Source organism: Leptonotus elevatus, chromosome 6, assembly GCF_054856555.1.
Source record: "Leptonotus elevatus isolate MCC_2025b chromosome 6, RoL_Lele_1.0, whole genome shotgun sequence".
Taxonomy (NCBI): domain Eukaryota; kingdom Metazoa; phylum Chordata; class Actinopteri; order Syngnathiformes; family Syngnathidae; genus Leptonotus; species Leptonotus elevatus.
In genome coordinates this window covers 24,702,808-24,717,244 of record NC_141244.1, presented here as the reverse complement: position 1 = coordinate 24,717,244, position 14,437 = coordinate 24,702,808, and the positions used below count along the sequence as shown (strand labels likewise).

At 43.0% G+C, this 14,437-nt stretch overlaps 1 protein-coding gene across 4 annotated transcripts in view; it reads right to left on the bottom strand.

Annotated features, from left to right (window-relative positions):
- ddr1 (discoidin domain receptor tyrosine kinase 1) overlaps positions 1 to 14,437 on the bottom strand; it is a 60,110-nt gene that overhangs the window by 30,420 nt on the left and 15,253 nt on the right. For all 4 annotated transcript variants that reach the window (XM_086079658.1, XM_086079659.1, XM_086079661.1 and 1 more), the window contains exons 2-3: positions 5,167 to 5,327; positions 1,909 to 2,014 (exon numbers count right to left, since the gene is read on the bottom strand). In XM_086079658.1, the coding sequence (XP_085935784.1) occupies positions 1,909 to 2,014; positions 5,167 to 5,269 (209 nt within the window). In that variant the 5' untranslated portion in view covers positions 5,270 to 5,327. The remainder of the gene's footprint in view (positions 1 to 1,908; positions 2,015 to 5,166; positions 5,328 to 14,437) is intronic.

Genomic DNA, 14,437 nt, shown 5'->3' with positions numbered 1-14,437 from the left:
CCCTTCCCTCCCCTTCCCTCCCCTTCCCTCCCCTGCGTGCTCCAACTTCCTTTTGAAATGATTCCGCCTGTGCTTTTTGCACCGATTCCCTCCTCGCTTGTTTGCTTTGCCGAGCGTCCGCCACTCTCGTCCGTCCCACCCGTGTCCTCTCGAGAGCGCCGCGGCTAATAATCATTTCCACATGGTTGGACTCGCTGCCAAACGCGCGCCCGCCCGCCCGCCCACACACGCACGCACACACTGGTGGTATCACTCCTCCGCGTGGTTATTAGAGCGCCTCGCGGGGCCTAACCTGCCCTGATGGCCGTCCTGCCAGACAAATAATGTCATTACAGACACACACTCGGTCATCTTATGTCACAATAAGCTTCAGACAAATTGCTTTAGGATGGGGGGGGGGGCGGCGGTGACCATACGTAATCCGGTTTCATTGCAACGCATTAGTTGGAAATGAAAAAAAAAAGACATTTGAGAGGCGCTGAGCAAACTTGCCGATGAACGGATTGAAACACTTGACGCGTCAGTTAGCAGGAATAAACACACAAGGTTGCATATGTCATCATCTGAAAGGTTTGATTTGTTTTGCTGCTGCTGCTGCTGGTGGGTGGAAAAGTCAATAAATATACAAGGTCGGCAAAAGGAATACACTGTCAAAAATGTTTGGTTTTAATAACATTTTTCTGCCGGCATCTTTTTTTTTTTTCTTCCTTTCCGAGTTTGTTAGTTTTGCATTTGTACCCCATATTATGATCCACTTTCCTTTTTTCCTGCTGTCTTCATCTTAAACTTTCTTTATGGGTGACTTTTCTTTCCTTCCTTTCTGGTGACTTTTTTTTTTTCCTTCCTTTCTGGTGACTTTTTTTTCCTTCCTTCCTTCCTTCCTTCCTTCCTTCCTTCCTTCCTTCCTTCCTTCCTTCCTTCCTTCCTTCCTTCCTTCCTTCCTTCCTTCCTGGTGTTTTCCCTTCCTTTGCCTTTCCTGGCATTCTTCCATCTTAGCCTCAACTTAAATCCATTTGCCTGCCTGCCTTCCTTCCTTCCTTCCAGCCCCTTTTCCCTTGCATCTTTTCCTTCCTTCCTTTCTTCCCTCCAGGCGACTTTTCATTTATTTGTTCCTTCCTTTTTTCCTTGAGACTTTTCCTTCCTTCCTTCCTTCCTTCCAGCCCCTTTTCCCTTGCATCTTTTCCTTCCTTCCTTTCTTCCCTCCAGGTGACTTTTCATTTATTTGTTCCTTCCTTTTTTCCTTGGGACTTTTCCTTCCTTCATTCCTTCCTTCCTTCCTGGCGTCTTTTCCTTCCTCACACTTTTTTCCTGGCGTATTTTCCTTCCTTCCTTTCTTCCTCTCCTTCCTTCCTCCTTTCCTTTCAGAGTTTTTTCCCTGGCCTCTTTTCCTTCCTTCCTGGTCTCATCTCCTTCCAGAGTTTCTTCCTGTCGTCCGTCCCTAACTTCCTTAGACCTTTTTTTTTCCTGCCGTCTTCTCCTTCCATCTCCTATCCCGGGTTCTTCCATTCTTCCATCCTTCTACCTTAACTGAAATCCAATCCGTAAGCCTTCCTTCCTTCACTACACCTGCTTTTTTTTATCCACGTGTCCTTACAGCCTAGTCAAGGCTGCTTTTCTGCCTTCCTTCTCTCTGAGACTTACCATTTCCTTCCTTCCCTCCTAGGTGACCCCGTCACTTCCTTCCCGTCATACTATTTATTCATTTTGCATCCTTACTTCCCTTTGCTTAAAACTACTTTTCTGTTTTTTTCACTAGACCCACCCAATACTGCTTTTCGAATCAATTTCCTTTGTTACTGCCTCAAATGTATTTACATTACTCACAAAAAAACACCAATATGCTAATTAAAAACGTCCTTTACATAAAAGCAGTGAAAAACGAATAATAGACTGGCTCAACCCACTGACCTCGCATGTTTGGCCTCGGTGGAGTCTGACCAGGCGCTCGAGGCGGTGATGTCAGAGTCGAGAATGCTGCCATCCTCCATCCCCAGGGCGTAACGACACTGAGCGGCTGCAGATGCAGACAGGAAGGCGACGGAGATAAAAAAAGAGAAAAAAAAAAAGAAAACAGCCATGAGGCACATCGCTATCGGCGAAAGGGGCTTGAGCAGGGCAGAAACGGAAAATATCCCCATTCCTAGCATCAGCCGGCATCTTTGGTCACGCAGCATAGCCTTGTTATGTCATTGTTGGGAAAACTTGGGGACTTTGGTGAAGAGAATTCCGAACCCTGCAATAAATTTGACTGTAACTTCACCCGTTCTGCTCGTATATTTATCTGGAAAGGGAAAAACATATTCCCGTCAAACATGCTCAAGTTATGTCACTTATTCCTGTCATTGATAAAAAAAAAACTCTGCAAGTCAAAACCACACCTGAAGCATTTGTTGTCCTATTTGAGCTTACTGGAAAAGACTTACAGTGCCACTGACGGGAAAAAAGTTCCAATTGGTCACATGCTGCGTAGTCACCAAGCACAATAGAAGTGACTTCGGCCCTCGAGTGTGACACAATAAAATACTTTTTTATTGAATTACTGCTATTTTCGAAAAATTTATATTTCTTGATTTCGGATGACTGGTGTCCAAAGTTCAGCCTGTGGGCCATTTGCGGCCCACCATTCATGAAGCTTTTTCACATTCCGAAATTTTTTAAACTATTTTTTACCCATTTTTTAAAATAACAATTATATACTGTATAAAAATGTCTATATTTGGCTTGATGGACTGCTTTTTTAGCATGTTTAATACATGAAAGGAATGTCAAAGTTGCCCCTGCAATTTTTTTCTTATGCATCCTTCGGAAGAAAAGTTACGCGCACCCCTCGCTTCAGATGCTCACTGAGCTGCAGTTTGGTTAAATGCTAGGCTGATTTTCAAGGACCTTACAGTAAGTAAGTATAGCGGTGCCTTGAGATATGAGTAACCTGAAATGAGTTTTCGATATGAGCCGGCGATATTCTTTATCCTCTGCAAAGAACGACATACGGCTGCTGTACTGAGAATTTGATAGTAGCTGAATCTACAGTGCAAAAAAATATTTAAAAAAAAAAACTCTAAGCTATTATTAATATCTACTGTATGTTTTTATAAAATAAAGTGAGTCATCATTCTCATAAAAAAAATATGTTTTGGTTGTTATTTGGGGAGGCTGGAGAGGATTTATGATAAATGTATTTGTGCTAGCAAATAAATAATTGTCAGAAATTCCTGCAGCACACCTGAACCTCTCAAGCTGCACACTAATGTCGTCGTGGAATCACCGGATTATACCTCTTGGGAAGGAAGGAAGGTGACTTGCCCCATCCAAGACGACACCCTTCACATTCCACCTTTTGTACCACCCGCCTCGGCTCCTGTTACAGTGAGCCCTGCCAGAGAGGATTTGCAGCACAGGGAACAAAAAAAGGAGCGGCAGAAACCCCCGGCGCCGGCGCGAGGAAGACAAGCGAGCGCTCTCGGTTCCAGCGGCAGACATTATCAAACGATCCAGATAGAGTAGGATTACAAAGACCAGGAGGCTGTCTGCTCCGAGGGTCGGGTCGGGTGGCGATAAAGTAGCGAAGGGTACTGACAGGACACCAAGGGGGAGGGAGGAGGGGGGGGGGGGGGCGCTGTCATTGAGTCACCCCGTTGGAATTTGGAGCCGAGTGGCAAACGTTAAAAAGTCCGCACACACCCTTTAAACAGGTGCCCACGTCATTAAATCATCCTCGTCGCACTGACACTCAACAACAAGTTTCACATTTTACGCATTCGTGGGAAGGTAAGTTCACTTACATTTTCCTATAACGGCCTAAAAACATATCGCATACGTTCCAGCTGCGTTGCACCTGAAACGAACCAACAAACCGTGTAATGACTTTTTTTGTGAAACTATTGTTGCCATTTCCAACAAAAATGTTGTTTAAGTTGCAGCTTGTGTTTGCTGCCAAAGTGCGATATTAAAACCGCCGCTCCTGTTACACCTGGTTGCCCCCCCCCCCCCTCCCCCCGTCAGTATATTTTGACTGACTTCATAATGCGGCTGTGCATTAGCAGTCCTGAGGAGCGGGGAGAGAACGATTTCACTCTCCTGTTACACTCCACTGGCTGGCAGACAGGAAGAAAACACGCCGCGCAGCCTGTTGATAACACAACAGGAATGAGACTCACTGATTTGACGGTGTGAGGAGAATATTGGAGGGAAGCAAAGTGTGGGGGTTCGAGGAGTATATGACTAAAGATTTTTTTTTTTGCAATGGACTATTATGTGACCAGCAGTCTATGAACAGTTGGGTAAAAAATAACCCAATTATGGGTAAAAAATAAAAAAAATAAAAATAAAAGGACCAATCCTCGACTTGGGTTAATTTGACGCAACTTTTTGGGTTGTGTTGCAAAAACAAAAACAAAACAAAAAAGAAAAGAAAAAGGTAATTTTGTATTAAAAAAAACAACAACAGAAAGTTGGGTCAAATCCTCTACTTAGGTTAATTTGACGCAATTTTGAGTCAAAAATTTGATAATTTTATATAAACAACCCAGAAGTTGATCAGATCGTCTACTTGGCTCAATTTTTTGGGTTGTGTTGTAAAAACAGAAAACAAAAACAAAAGAAAAGGTCATTTTTGTATAAAACAACCCAGAAAATTGGGTCAGATTGTCAATTTGACCCAACTTTCTTTGTTTATTTTGTTTGGGGGTTTTTGCAACCACAAAAAAAAAAGTTAACTTTGTATAAAATAACCCATAAAGTTGAGTCAGATCTTCTCTACTTGGGTTAATTTGTCCCAACTTTGAGTCGAAAATTGGGCCTTTTCGTTTAAAATAACACATAAAGTTGGGTCAGATCTTCTACTTGGGTTAATTTGACCCACTTTTGCCCACCACAAAATGGGCCTTTTTGTAGAAAGCAACCCAGAAAATTGGGTCAAATTCGCCCATAATGTGAAGTGGATCGGCCCATTTTCGATTCATAATTGGGTTATTTTTTAACCCAATTATTTTTAGAGCTTAAGTTGAACCGTTGTCAAAGACCCATTTTGACATAATGTAACCTGCAATGTTAACAGCTGCAGTAGGTGCTGCTGTTTTGGTTAGCATCAGTCATCAGGCAGTTAATTAGCACTTGTCACAATTTCCAAAAAGGGTTCCCCGCGTGACGTCATGAGGTTTGTCCTACCTGCGTCGAAGTGCCACTCGTGCTCTTCCACCGAAGACACCAGCGCCACCACCAGGGCGGTGACCACGGAGAAAGGAGTCCGCCGCCCGGCTGTGCTCGTCATGACTGCAGCAGCACGCCTGGTTACCGGTCCGCAGGCACACTGCTGACCGCAGGCATTCCTGTCGACGAGTCAAAGAAGAAACATCAGAAACTGTTCAACTAACGCGGTCAAATCAAACCGTCAAACCGATAATCGGTCCATGCAAACGTGTGTTGCTTTTTCTTTGACCGCATCCATTGTGACGCCACCGCTAAGTTGAAACCCACAACAATGAAACCTAACACCCGAGCTGCACTTAATAAATGTCGTTCGTTCGCGGTAAACTTGCTACTTTTATGACTGTAACTCAAAATGCTGCCTAAAGGAGTTTGCTTTTCATCCAGGAACAAATTGTGTTTGACTACAATAGACTATAATCACAGTCTTTTGATAGTTCTCTCAGTAAGAAGTCATTTTCTTGCAGTTGTTTGCGTCCAAAATGTCTTGTTTGCACAGCTTAGTGAACTAAACAAAGAGGGAGCACAAAGCCAAAAGTGGCAAAAGCCACTTTTGAGGCGCTAATTTGTTCCTCGAATTTGGCAGAGGCCTGCTGGGTGACAATGATGCTTTGCTGCCCTACAGAAAAGAACTCCAGCGGTTAGCGAGGACGGTACAATTAGCGCGACATTTACTCTGGCGGCTGTTTTCGCCGGGGGACTTGAGAAGCCCATCTTTTTTTTTTTTTTTGCAAATTGCTGATATCAAACTTGCTTTCACTTAATTGGACGGGTTTATCCAGCCACGGGTGCTTTTGTGACTAAGCAAATTAGCTTTGTGAAGATTAACAACAAGTCAAGAAAAGAAAAATCCATCCATGCTGAATGGGCCGTCCAATATTTGAAATTCTGTGACTTTTAACAAAAACATTGTTTAGTCCCCACTTACTGCTTTTTGTCAGACAAACAGCAAGACAAGTTTGCCAAACTGACAAGACAGCTGACAGCTCGCATATTTCCCTCGTGAAACGTGCGCGAGGACGGAGTCCAGCGGTGGCGCGAGGGGAAGGGGCGAAAGACGATAAGTGGAAGTACTGAAGTGGGAACGACAGCTGGGAGCCAAAGAGAGGCCCGGCCTTTCTTCCCGGCGGGTTCGACTACATCTCCTCGAGTGGAGCGAGCCGGCCGACAGCTGACGCACAGCTGTAGCGGACCCGGAGAGGAGACGTCAAGGGTGAACGGACGGAAACAGACTTCAGCCTCTCCCTCTGATTTACGCTCAGGCATTCGCCGCATGATTCTTATGCTAATGCTTTAAAACGGCCTTCATTCGAAGAGATTAGCATTTTAGCGGTTTTTGTCCAAGATGATTTGTGCTGGGGAAGACACGACAAATTGTTTGGGGGAAACTTTGAGGGTGACTGGGCAGCATGGCGGGTGTAGCGGTTAGCGCGTGTGACTCACAGTTCTGATTTTTCACTTCTGTCTTTTTATGAAAAAGGCGACCTTGAACGCATCAGACCAACAATGGAGGGAAAGCATCGTCTCCTCTACAAAAGGAGAGACTATTCGAGTTGTGCCAACTTACATTTTTTATCTTTAGTATATAACGTTTCTCCATGTTGCTTTTTTGAATGAAACCTTTCCACGGCGAGGAACAGACAAACGCCATCAGGTTTGATTGGGTTGGATAAACTGCCATTTTGCAAACGCACAACAAATCAGCCACTTGTAAGTTAAAGTGGAGTTCTTGTCGATTGAAATGGGGACAATTTTAGGCTGACGCGTGATTAATGATGTTCTTTTTTTTTGTAGTCCAAGCACCCATTTTACATACGGCTTTATCCTTACTCGGTTCGAGGGTGAACTTGTGTGTGAAGCGCGGTGCGGTCACGTGACTGCGTGGCTGCGTTCGATTGGTCCAATGTCACTATTAGTTACATGGGACTAGTGAAACAGTCAAGTGACACAAGTCTTTCTGACAAATGAAACCGATTGCGTAATAATAACAAACAATATTTGGAGACGAAAATTTAAGGTAACTTGATGGGCTTCACATAATCAAAAGCAAATAGAAACCCGTAGAATGAAATTGATTTGGAAAATTCCTTAATAGATCTTAATCACGAGTATGGAAGGCATCGTTTTTTTTTTTACTTTAGTTCCAAAGCATTTACTTCACTTCCGTTGGCAACTTATTCTATTTGTGTGCAGCATAACAGCTAAATGCCGCTTCACCGTGTTTGCTTTCAAACCTCGGCTCCACTAATAACAGGCCTCAAAACCTTACTGATTTAAAAAGCTTGCATTTGAGCGTTTCAACAGAAGATTCTCTAAACGGACTATGAGAAAGTTGCAGCGCAGTTTCCGTTTACCGGCACTCGTCAGATGGATTTGTGAGATGACACAGATTCTCGTTCCAAAACAACGAAATGAAAATGTGCGCATGACGGAACAATGGCGGGGGCGATGACAACTTTGGTGACGTACGGCCTTGGAAAGAATACAAGCTTGGGTGCAAAGGGCAAGCGCGGTCACAGTTGCGGCAGCTGTCCCGAGTCAGTCCTGCAAAAAAAAAGGTACACGTGTTCATAGTAAGGACATGAAGATGGCGATTTTGGAGCACGTCTGGTTTCAAGCGGGCTTTAATGTGCTGTAATAAAAACGGAGACTCTCTACTGATCAGGTGTCACTCGTCATCAACAAACACCGCAAGCATCTATGTGGGTTTTTTTTTTTTTCTTAAAAGTATCCCAGCACAGATCTGGGAGAGGAACGACGACATCACCATCACGGAGTAAAGCGTAAAAAAAAAAAAAACGAAACAAACTGTCAAGACAAATGTTTTGGCGAGCGGCAACAAAACGCGTCCGCAGCCATCCGAGACCGTGTTTTGTTGGCCGAGTCAAGTGGTGCTCAACAGCTGTGGTTAGCGCTCAGGCTGTTGGGAGAAAGGACCGCTGTGTTCTGACGGTTTTTGTCTTGGCTAATCCAGGCGCTGCTTTAATGATTGCACATGTGAGCAGCTGCTCGTAACTGCCTGCAGACGCAAAAAAAAAAAAAAAAAAAAAACACCGATGGATGAGCCTTTTATTAGTTTGCATCATTGCCTCATTGAGGATTTTCTATGATTAGATGAGCGGCAACAGCACCGGCAGGTGTCTCGTGGAGCGGCGCACGACTTTGGAACCCGAGATCAGTTCAATATGAGACCATTTGTTTGGTTGATAAATAATCCACTAATTGCAGTTTTCAACATCAGTCCCTCAGTGGGACTGAGGTCATGTGGCGCTTTTACTTACTTGCCCTGACATACACAGTCAAACGAGGGTTTGGCGAACGGTACAAAGCATAACGTGGAGCAGATTTTGTTGAGAACATAACTGGATAAATAAACTCAACTTAATTTAAAAACAACCACAGCTGCATAGAAAGCAGAGGTGGCAGGTGTTAAGTTATTAACATTGTTTTTCAGTTTCAATTTATATTTTAGCCGTTTTGGATTTAGTTATAGCAGTATGGCTCAATGAATAGAATTGTATTCTTATCTGTCTCACTCTCAGAAGAAGGGCAACGGGTTTCTTCCATTTGCTATCTTGAAGGGAGTTTAGTCTAGTACCGGTCTCAGCCGGTCGGAAGAGGGGAGGCACAGGCCGATTATTGTTTTTCTCTAATCTAATTTATACCTATGGGAACAGAAGGGGGGATTTTCTGGTATTCACTGAGTTGTAAACAAATGTACTGTGGGCTGATGGGAGGAGACTTTTCGTATTCACCGACTTTTCAATAAATAATGATGTGCCGGAGAAGAGAACACAATCTGAACAGACCACTGTTTGAGTGAGTTCAATTGTTGTCATCAAAAGCTTTTGATACCTTTGCAAAGGGACTTCTTCACCAGAATCTCACCATTCAGTTAATTGAACACGCAAAGAGTAGAATACTTAATATTGTCTACTCTAACACAGGTCTAGAAAGTAAAAACCCTGCCACAGTTTCGCTAGCAAGCTAGCGCCCTAGCCGTGCTCGTTTACCTGCTAGGGAGCTAGCTAGCTAGCGAGCTAAGCATCAATGGCAAAAGCCAAACTGTGGCAGGGTTTTTACTTTCTGGACCTGGATTTGCCACTTCTGATAGAAAGTGCTGTTCATAAAGTAAAACTCAGACATATAAAAACAAAGACAGCTAAAGTAATACATTAAGAACAAGGAACGTAAACACAATAAAACAATGTCAACAAAGTCCAAGGCCAAAGAATAAAAATGTGTAAAAATGAAAACCTATCAGGCTATAACGTAACAGCAAATAAGCAAGTGTTCTCTACTGGAACCGTCGTGAGCAAATTCATATGTTGAAAACATGCTAACCGTATACATGCCAAACTGAAGGTGAATTCAGGAATTCAGCGTTTACATTTATTTCTTTAGTAGAAAATTGACAAGATGATGACCAAAAAGTAGTTTGGAAACGAAAATAGCTGGAATGGTGAGTGAGGGTGGTGGTATGCATGGTGAGCAGAGAGTTCAACTCGAGTGGAGTCTTACCAATGAGATCAACACAAAGAGGTTCATCTATTTTGTTACATCACCATGGGTCAAACCTTTTTTCTTTTTTTTTTCTTGACGCGTGTTTGGTTCGACCCACAGACATTTTCCAACCGTGTTCACACCTAACCAAACCAACTGAACCAAAAGGGAAAAACAAACCATGATCCGATTAAACTGAACTAGGACTGCTTCTGATAAATGAAACAATTTTACTTTTTTCAATTAATCATATTTGCTTCACAACTTGCACGCCAAATCGAATAAAATACTGTTTGTCTTTCCTCTTGAGAAATCTAATGTTCGAGGGACCGGAACCAATTTGTGTACAATTACCAAAACTCACATGGACCTGTGAAAGCAGGCTTTTCATGAAGTGGATGTTTTTTGTTTTCGTACAGCGCCATCGAGTAGAAGGTTTCCGAAGGTTACGCTGACGGTCTCCATGTGTGCGCTCTGTCGGAGTTTCTGCTGCTTTGCAACCACAAAACGCTTTGAAAGATGTTTCTTGGCATCGAGTTGTCAAAAAAAGTTGATGGGAGGTTTGGAGAAAAGGTTTTGATGAAACAAGGAAAAAAACTGGCACGCCTGTTCAAAACAAGACTTCTGTTTACCACGTCTGCCATTTTCGTTTACCATTTATTGACAGGTATGCGCGGTATGCGCTCATAAAACAAGCGAGGTAAAAAAAAAGGTACGTGTTTGAAAAAGAGTCAACAGTGCTTTCTTTATCAAGGCACATCTGTGCCACATTTACACACGTAATCTATCCAATAACACAAATTTCATGTCTGCCATTCCAAGCCAAAAAAAAAAAAAAAAGAAAAAAAAAGACTTAACATCATCTGCTATTAATACAAATTTGAGCTGAATGTTGAGCACCCAATATCAACTTGGAAGTTCGGAGCTTTGCTAAAGTCACCTTGGCAGTGTTTTGGAAGTCAACTGGCCTCTCTCCAACAACCGGCCCCGCTTTCCATTTTCTTTATCAAAACCAACAACGTGAATAAAATTGAATAAGAGATTGCCTCCTTGAAATCGCACGCGGACATTGTTTGATGACCTTAAAGTTCACAAGTTCTCCACGTTTCATTCCACTGAAGTGTGGAGCAAGCGGACCGATTTTTTAAAAATGTGAGGTAACGGAAATGACTAAAGAAAAAAAGCCGCAGGTGTCTGCTTACAACTTGCGATGTACGTACGCAAGTTTACCAACTCAGAACACCGCATGTACGACACTCGTTGCGTTTCCATCCACCCATTTTTATTTCAATTTTCAACAAATGTGAAAATAAAACTGAATGGAAAGCGAAAATGCTAATTTTTAGCTATGGAAACAGATTTTGCGAATAAACGCTGACAAGCCCGGATACACGTGGCACGTTTTGACCGGACGTTACGTCACACGTACGTTTGCAGTCCCAAAGCAATGTCGGACGATAAAGTAAGGTATGTTTGGGGGGGGGGGCGGCGAAACTGAAATCTTTTTGGAATTAATTAAAGAAGCCAATATTGCTATTTTAGATGGAGAACCGCAAAGCAACGCTACGATTTATCGGGAACTACAAAAGCAAACGCATACGACGTCATCGCATGGCACAGTCGCCTCCTGGTCGTCTTCTTCTTTTAAATGACATCCCTATACCGCCACCTACTGGTATTCACAAAAGAAGAACCGATGGAAACAAGCATTAGTCGCATGTTTGTTTTGCGTATTTTCAGTAAATTCGCTTAACATTTTTGAAACAATTGGATGGAAAACTGCCTCGTGTCTGCTGCAGTACCAAGAATGAACTGTGAGCGGCAGTGTGGCGCCACGCGGATTATAGAGTGCCGGAAAATACAAAAAGAAGAAGAAAGTGCACGGGTAGAATAAGAAATGGAAGAAGCTCGGCTAAATGTTAGCTTGTTTGGTAACCATATTACAGAGACGAAGTCTTCTACTTGTCATTTCTATTTCGGCGAATTAACTTAATGTGTCTCGTTATGCAAACACTCAACGTAGCCGGTTGCTCGTTTGTTAGCCGTGAGCGACGGGTCGCTCACAATCACACGACACATACAAAAGGATTTAGATTTATAAAAGAAAGAAAAAAAAAAGAAAAAAAAAAGGGGGGGGGGAGAAAAAAAAAAAAAGGATTTAGGATCATTCATTTTAAACAGGTTTGACATTTGCGATTGTCAGCTTAAACAGGAAGTTAAAAAAATAAAATAAAATAAAAATCACTCTCAACACACAGGATCATTTTTCACAGACATCCAATCATTGGACCTTTGCTGACTTTGATTACACGGGAAAGAATTGCTCAAATTAGGCCTGATTAGTTAGTATGTGTGTTCAGTACAAACGTAAGACGTCACATCTCAAACGGAGGCCAGCTCCAGCGTCACACGTCCTCCGTTTGAGGTGACTAACAGCCACAGGAGACCCCTCAAGAGTACTAAGCGCTTTGTTTTGGACTTCCTCTCCGCACGTTCAAACTGGCCGGTGTTTGCCCAAAGCGTGCTGGAGGGAAGGAAGTAGGAATTACTCCTTTCGTTCCTCGCAGCGCTTTGGAGGACGAGGAGAGGAAGGCAACCCGGCGCTCGAGGTCATTTTGTGTAGAAAAAGTTTTTTTTTTTTTTTTTTTTTTTTTTTTTGCTGCTGCTGTGTGACTCATTGAAAAAGTGAGGGAAGCGCGAGTCCTCCCAGCAAGGACATTTTGAAGCGTCTGCCCAGTGTGTTTTGTTGAATGATTAACAAATAACGTACTTTAAAACCAGCAGTCAGGAACACTCGTGTTTAACATTCGATTCCCGCTTACGCTAAACCAACTCGTCAGCAGTACAAATCGGCAAAGCCTTGGAATAAATATTGGCCCGGCATTGTCAGTAGAAACATTTGGATAATCTACAGCAGTCAATTAATTGTACAAAATTGAAAATAAGGCCGTCTGTGTTATTAATAACCACACGTCTATTGTCTGAGAATACTCACATCATTAGCGCTTAAGCTAGTGCTAACCATTTGGAACATGAACGACACAAAATGTTACAACCCTGGCTAGTAAAGTTAGCGCTCGGGCAGGATGCAAAGCCAAGCCCGAGTGAGCCGACTTGGTGCGATGCGAGTTGGTCAGCATTGGTCATCAAATTCCACACTTGCGTGTCACACTATTCTTCTATACCAGGAAGTGGAAGTCATCGCAGTGGCATGTAGCGCTACTATGACTTGCGAGAGATGACCGGGAAGCAAGACAATGAAATTTGAAGAAAGAAAAGGAAAGTGAGCGGTTTCTTGGAATCGTTTGTGAGTCATTAACTCATTCACTGCCATTGACGGCTATAGACGTCAAAAATTCATTTGAACTATTTCTATTAGTTTAACATTTTTTTTCCACTTTTGTTAACAAGAGTGTGAAAAGCTAGAATTTGTTTTATTGTACATTTTGAACAGATATCAAATTTGTGATTAATCCTGAGTCAAAATTTGTACGATTTAAAAAAAGAAAAGAAAAGATCATTAAAAATTAGGGGCGTCAGGCGATTAAAATGTTCAATTGTAATTAATCACATGACTTCAATAATTAATTAATTCTATATCTATTCTAAATGCACAATAAACATTTTTTTTTAGGTCTTCATACTCTTATTAACAAAAGTGGAAAAAGTGTCAAATTAATAGAAATAGTTCAAATTAATTGTTGACGTCTATAGCCGTCAATGGCAGTGAACGAGTTAAGACTCTGCTCACACACACACACACACTCACACAAAAAACAGGCCCCCTCTGAGCACACAAGCAGCTTAATTATTGCACAAATTCGCAAAGTCTTAGTGGCGGAGATCTATGAGTTCCAGCAGCGGGAAAAAAATGAAGGCAATAAGAGTTTGCCGGCGCGAAACGCCACCAAACTGCAATCAATGAAGGACTCGCAGCGCCGCTCGGCCCCCCTCAATGTCAGCACGGCAGGCGCGGGGGGGGGGGGTCTTGGGGGGGGGGCGAGGGGCGCAAATGGTGACTGATGACCACGACTCCGGCTGCCAGATCGAGACTGGCTTCATCAGCGGCAGTCACAATCGCTACAAGGTGAAAGAAAACATCGTGAGCAGCTGGAGGCCAAAAGCACATCAAGAAAAAAAAAAACACCACATCAATTCATATAACTTAGTGTTCACGACAATCCTTGGCAGAGGAAACAATCCATAACTCACAAGTAGTTTGAAGTCAAAACTGGAATGTCTGCCAAGGTTGAACGAGGGGAGTTGTTTGTCTGACTGAATGGCAACATGGCCGTGCCCCGGATCACTGATGGAAGACGACTGCAACCGAACACTAATTAGTGTTGAGGAAGGGGGGGGGGGGGGGCTCCATCATGACTCACGGCGTCAATCAATCCCAGAGCGGCGGAAAAAAAGCTTGAAAACGCAATCACGGCTGAGCATCACGGTCCGAGTCGACGGCCAACTTTGAAGGAGAGCGTGAGCATTTTCGGTGTTTACGCCGGCATCGTCGGTGCGCTTTTCGCTCCAAAACGACAACAATGTCATATAAACAAGCAATCACCACATCATTTCTCTTCTCCATGTTTGCGGCAAAATTGCCTCAATTGCAACAACAAAATGTGGTATAAATTCTATCCACAGTCAGGGTTTCATGAAATAGAATACGCACACGTCAGAAACATCGCTTAACACGCTCAAAACACAAGCAGGACCCAATCGGAGTAAA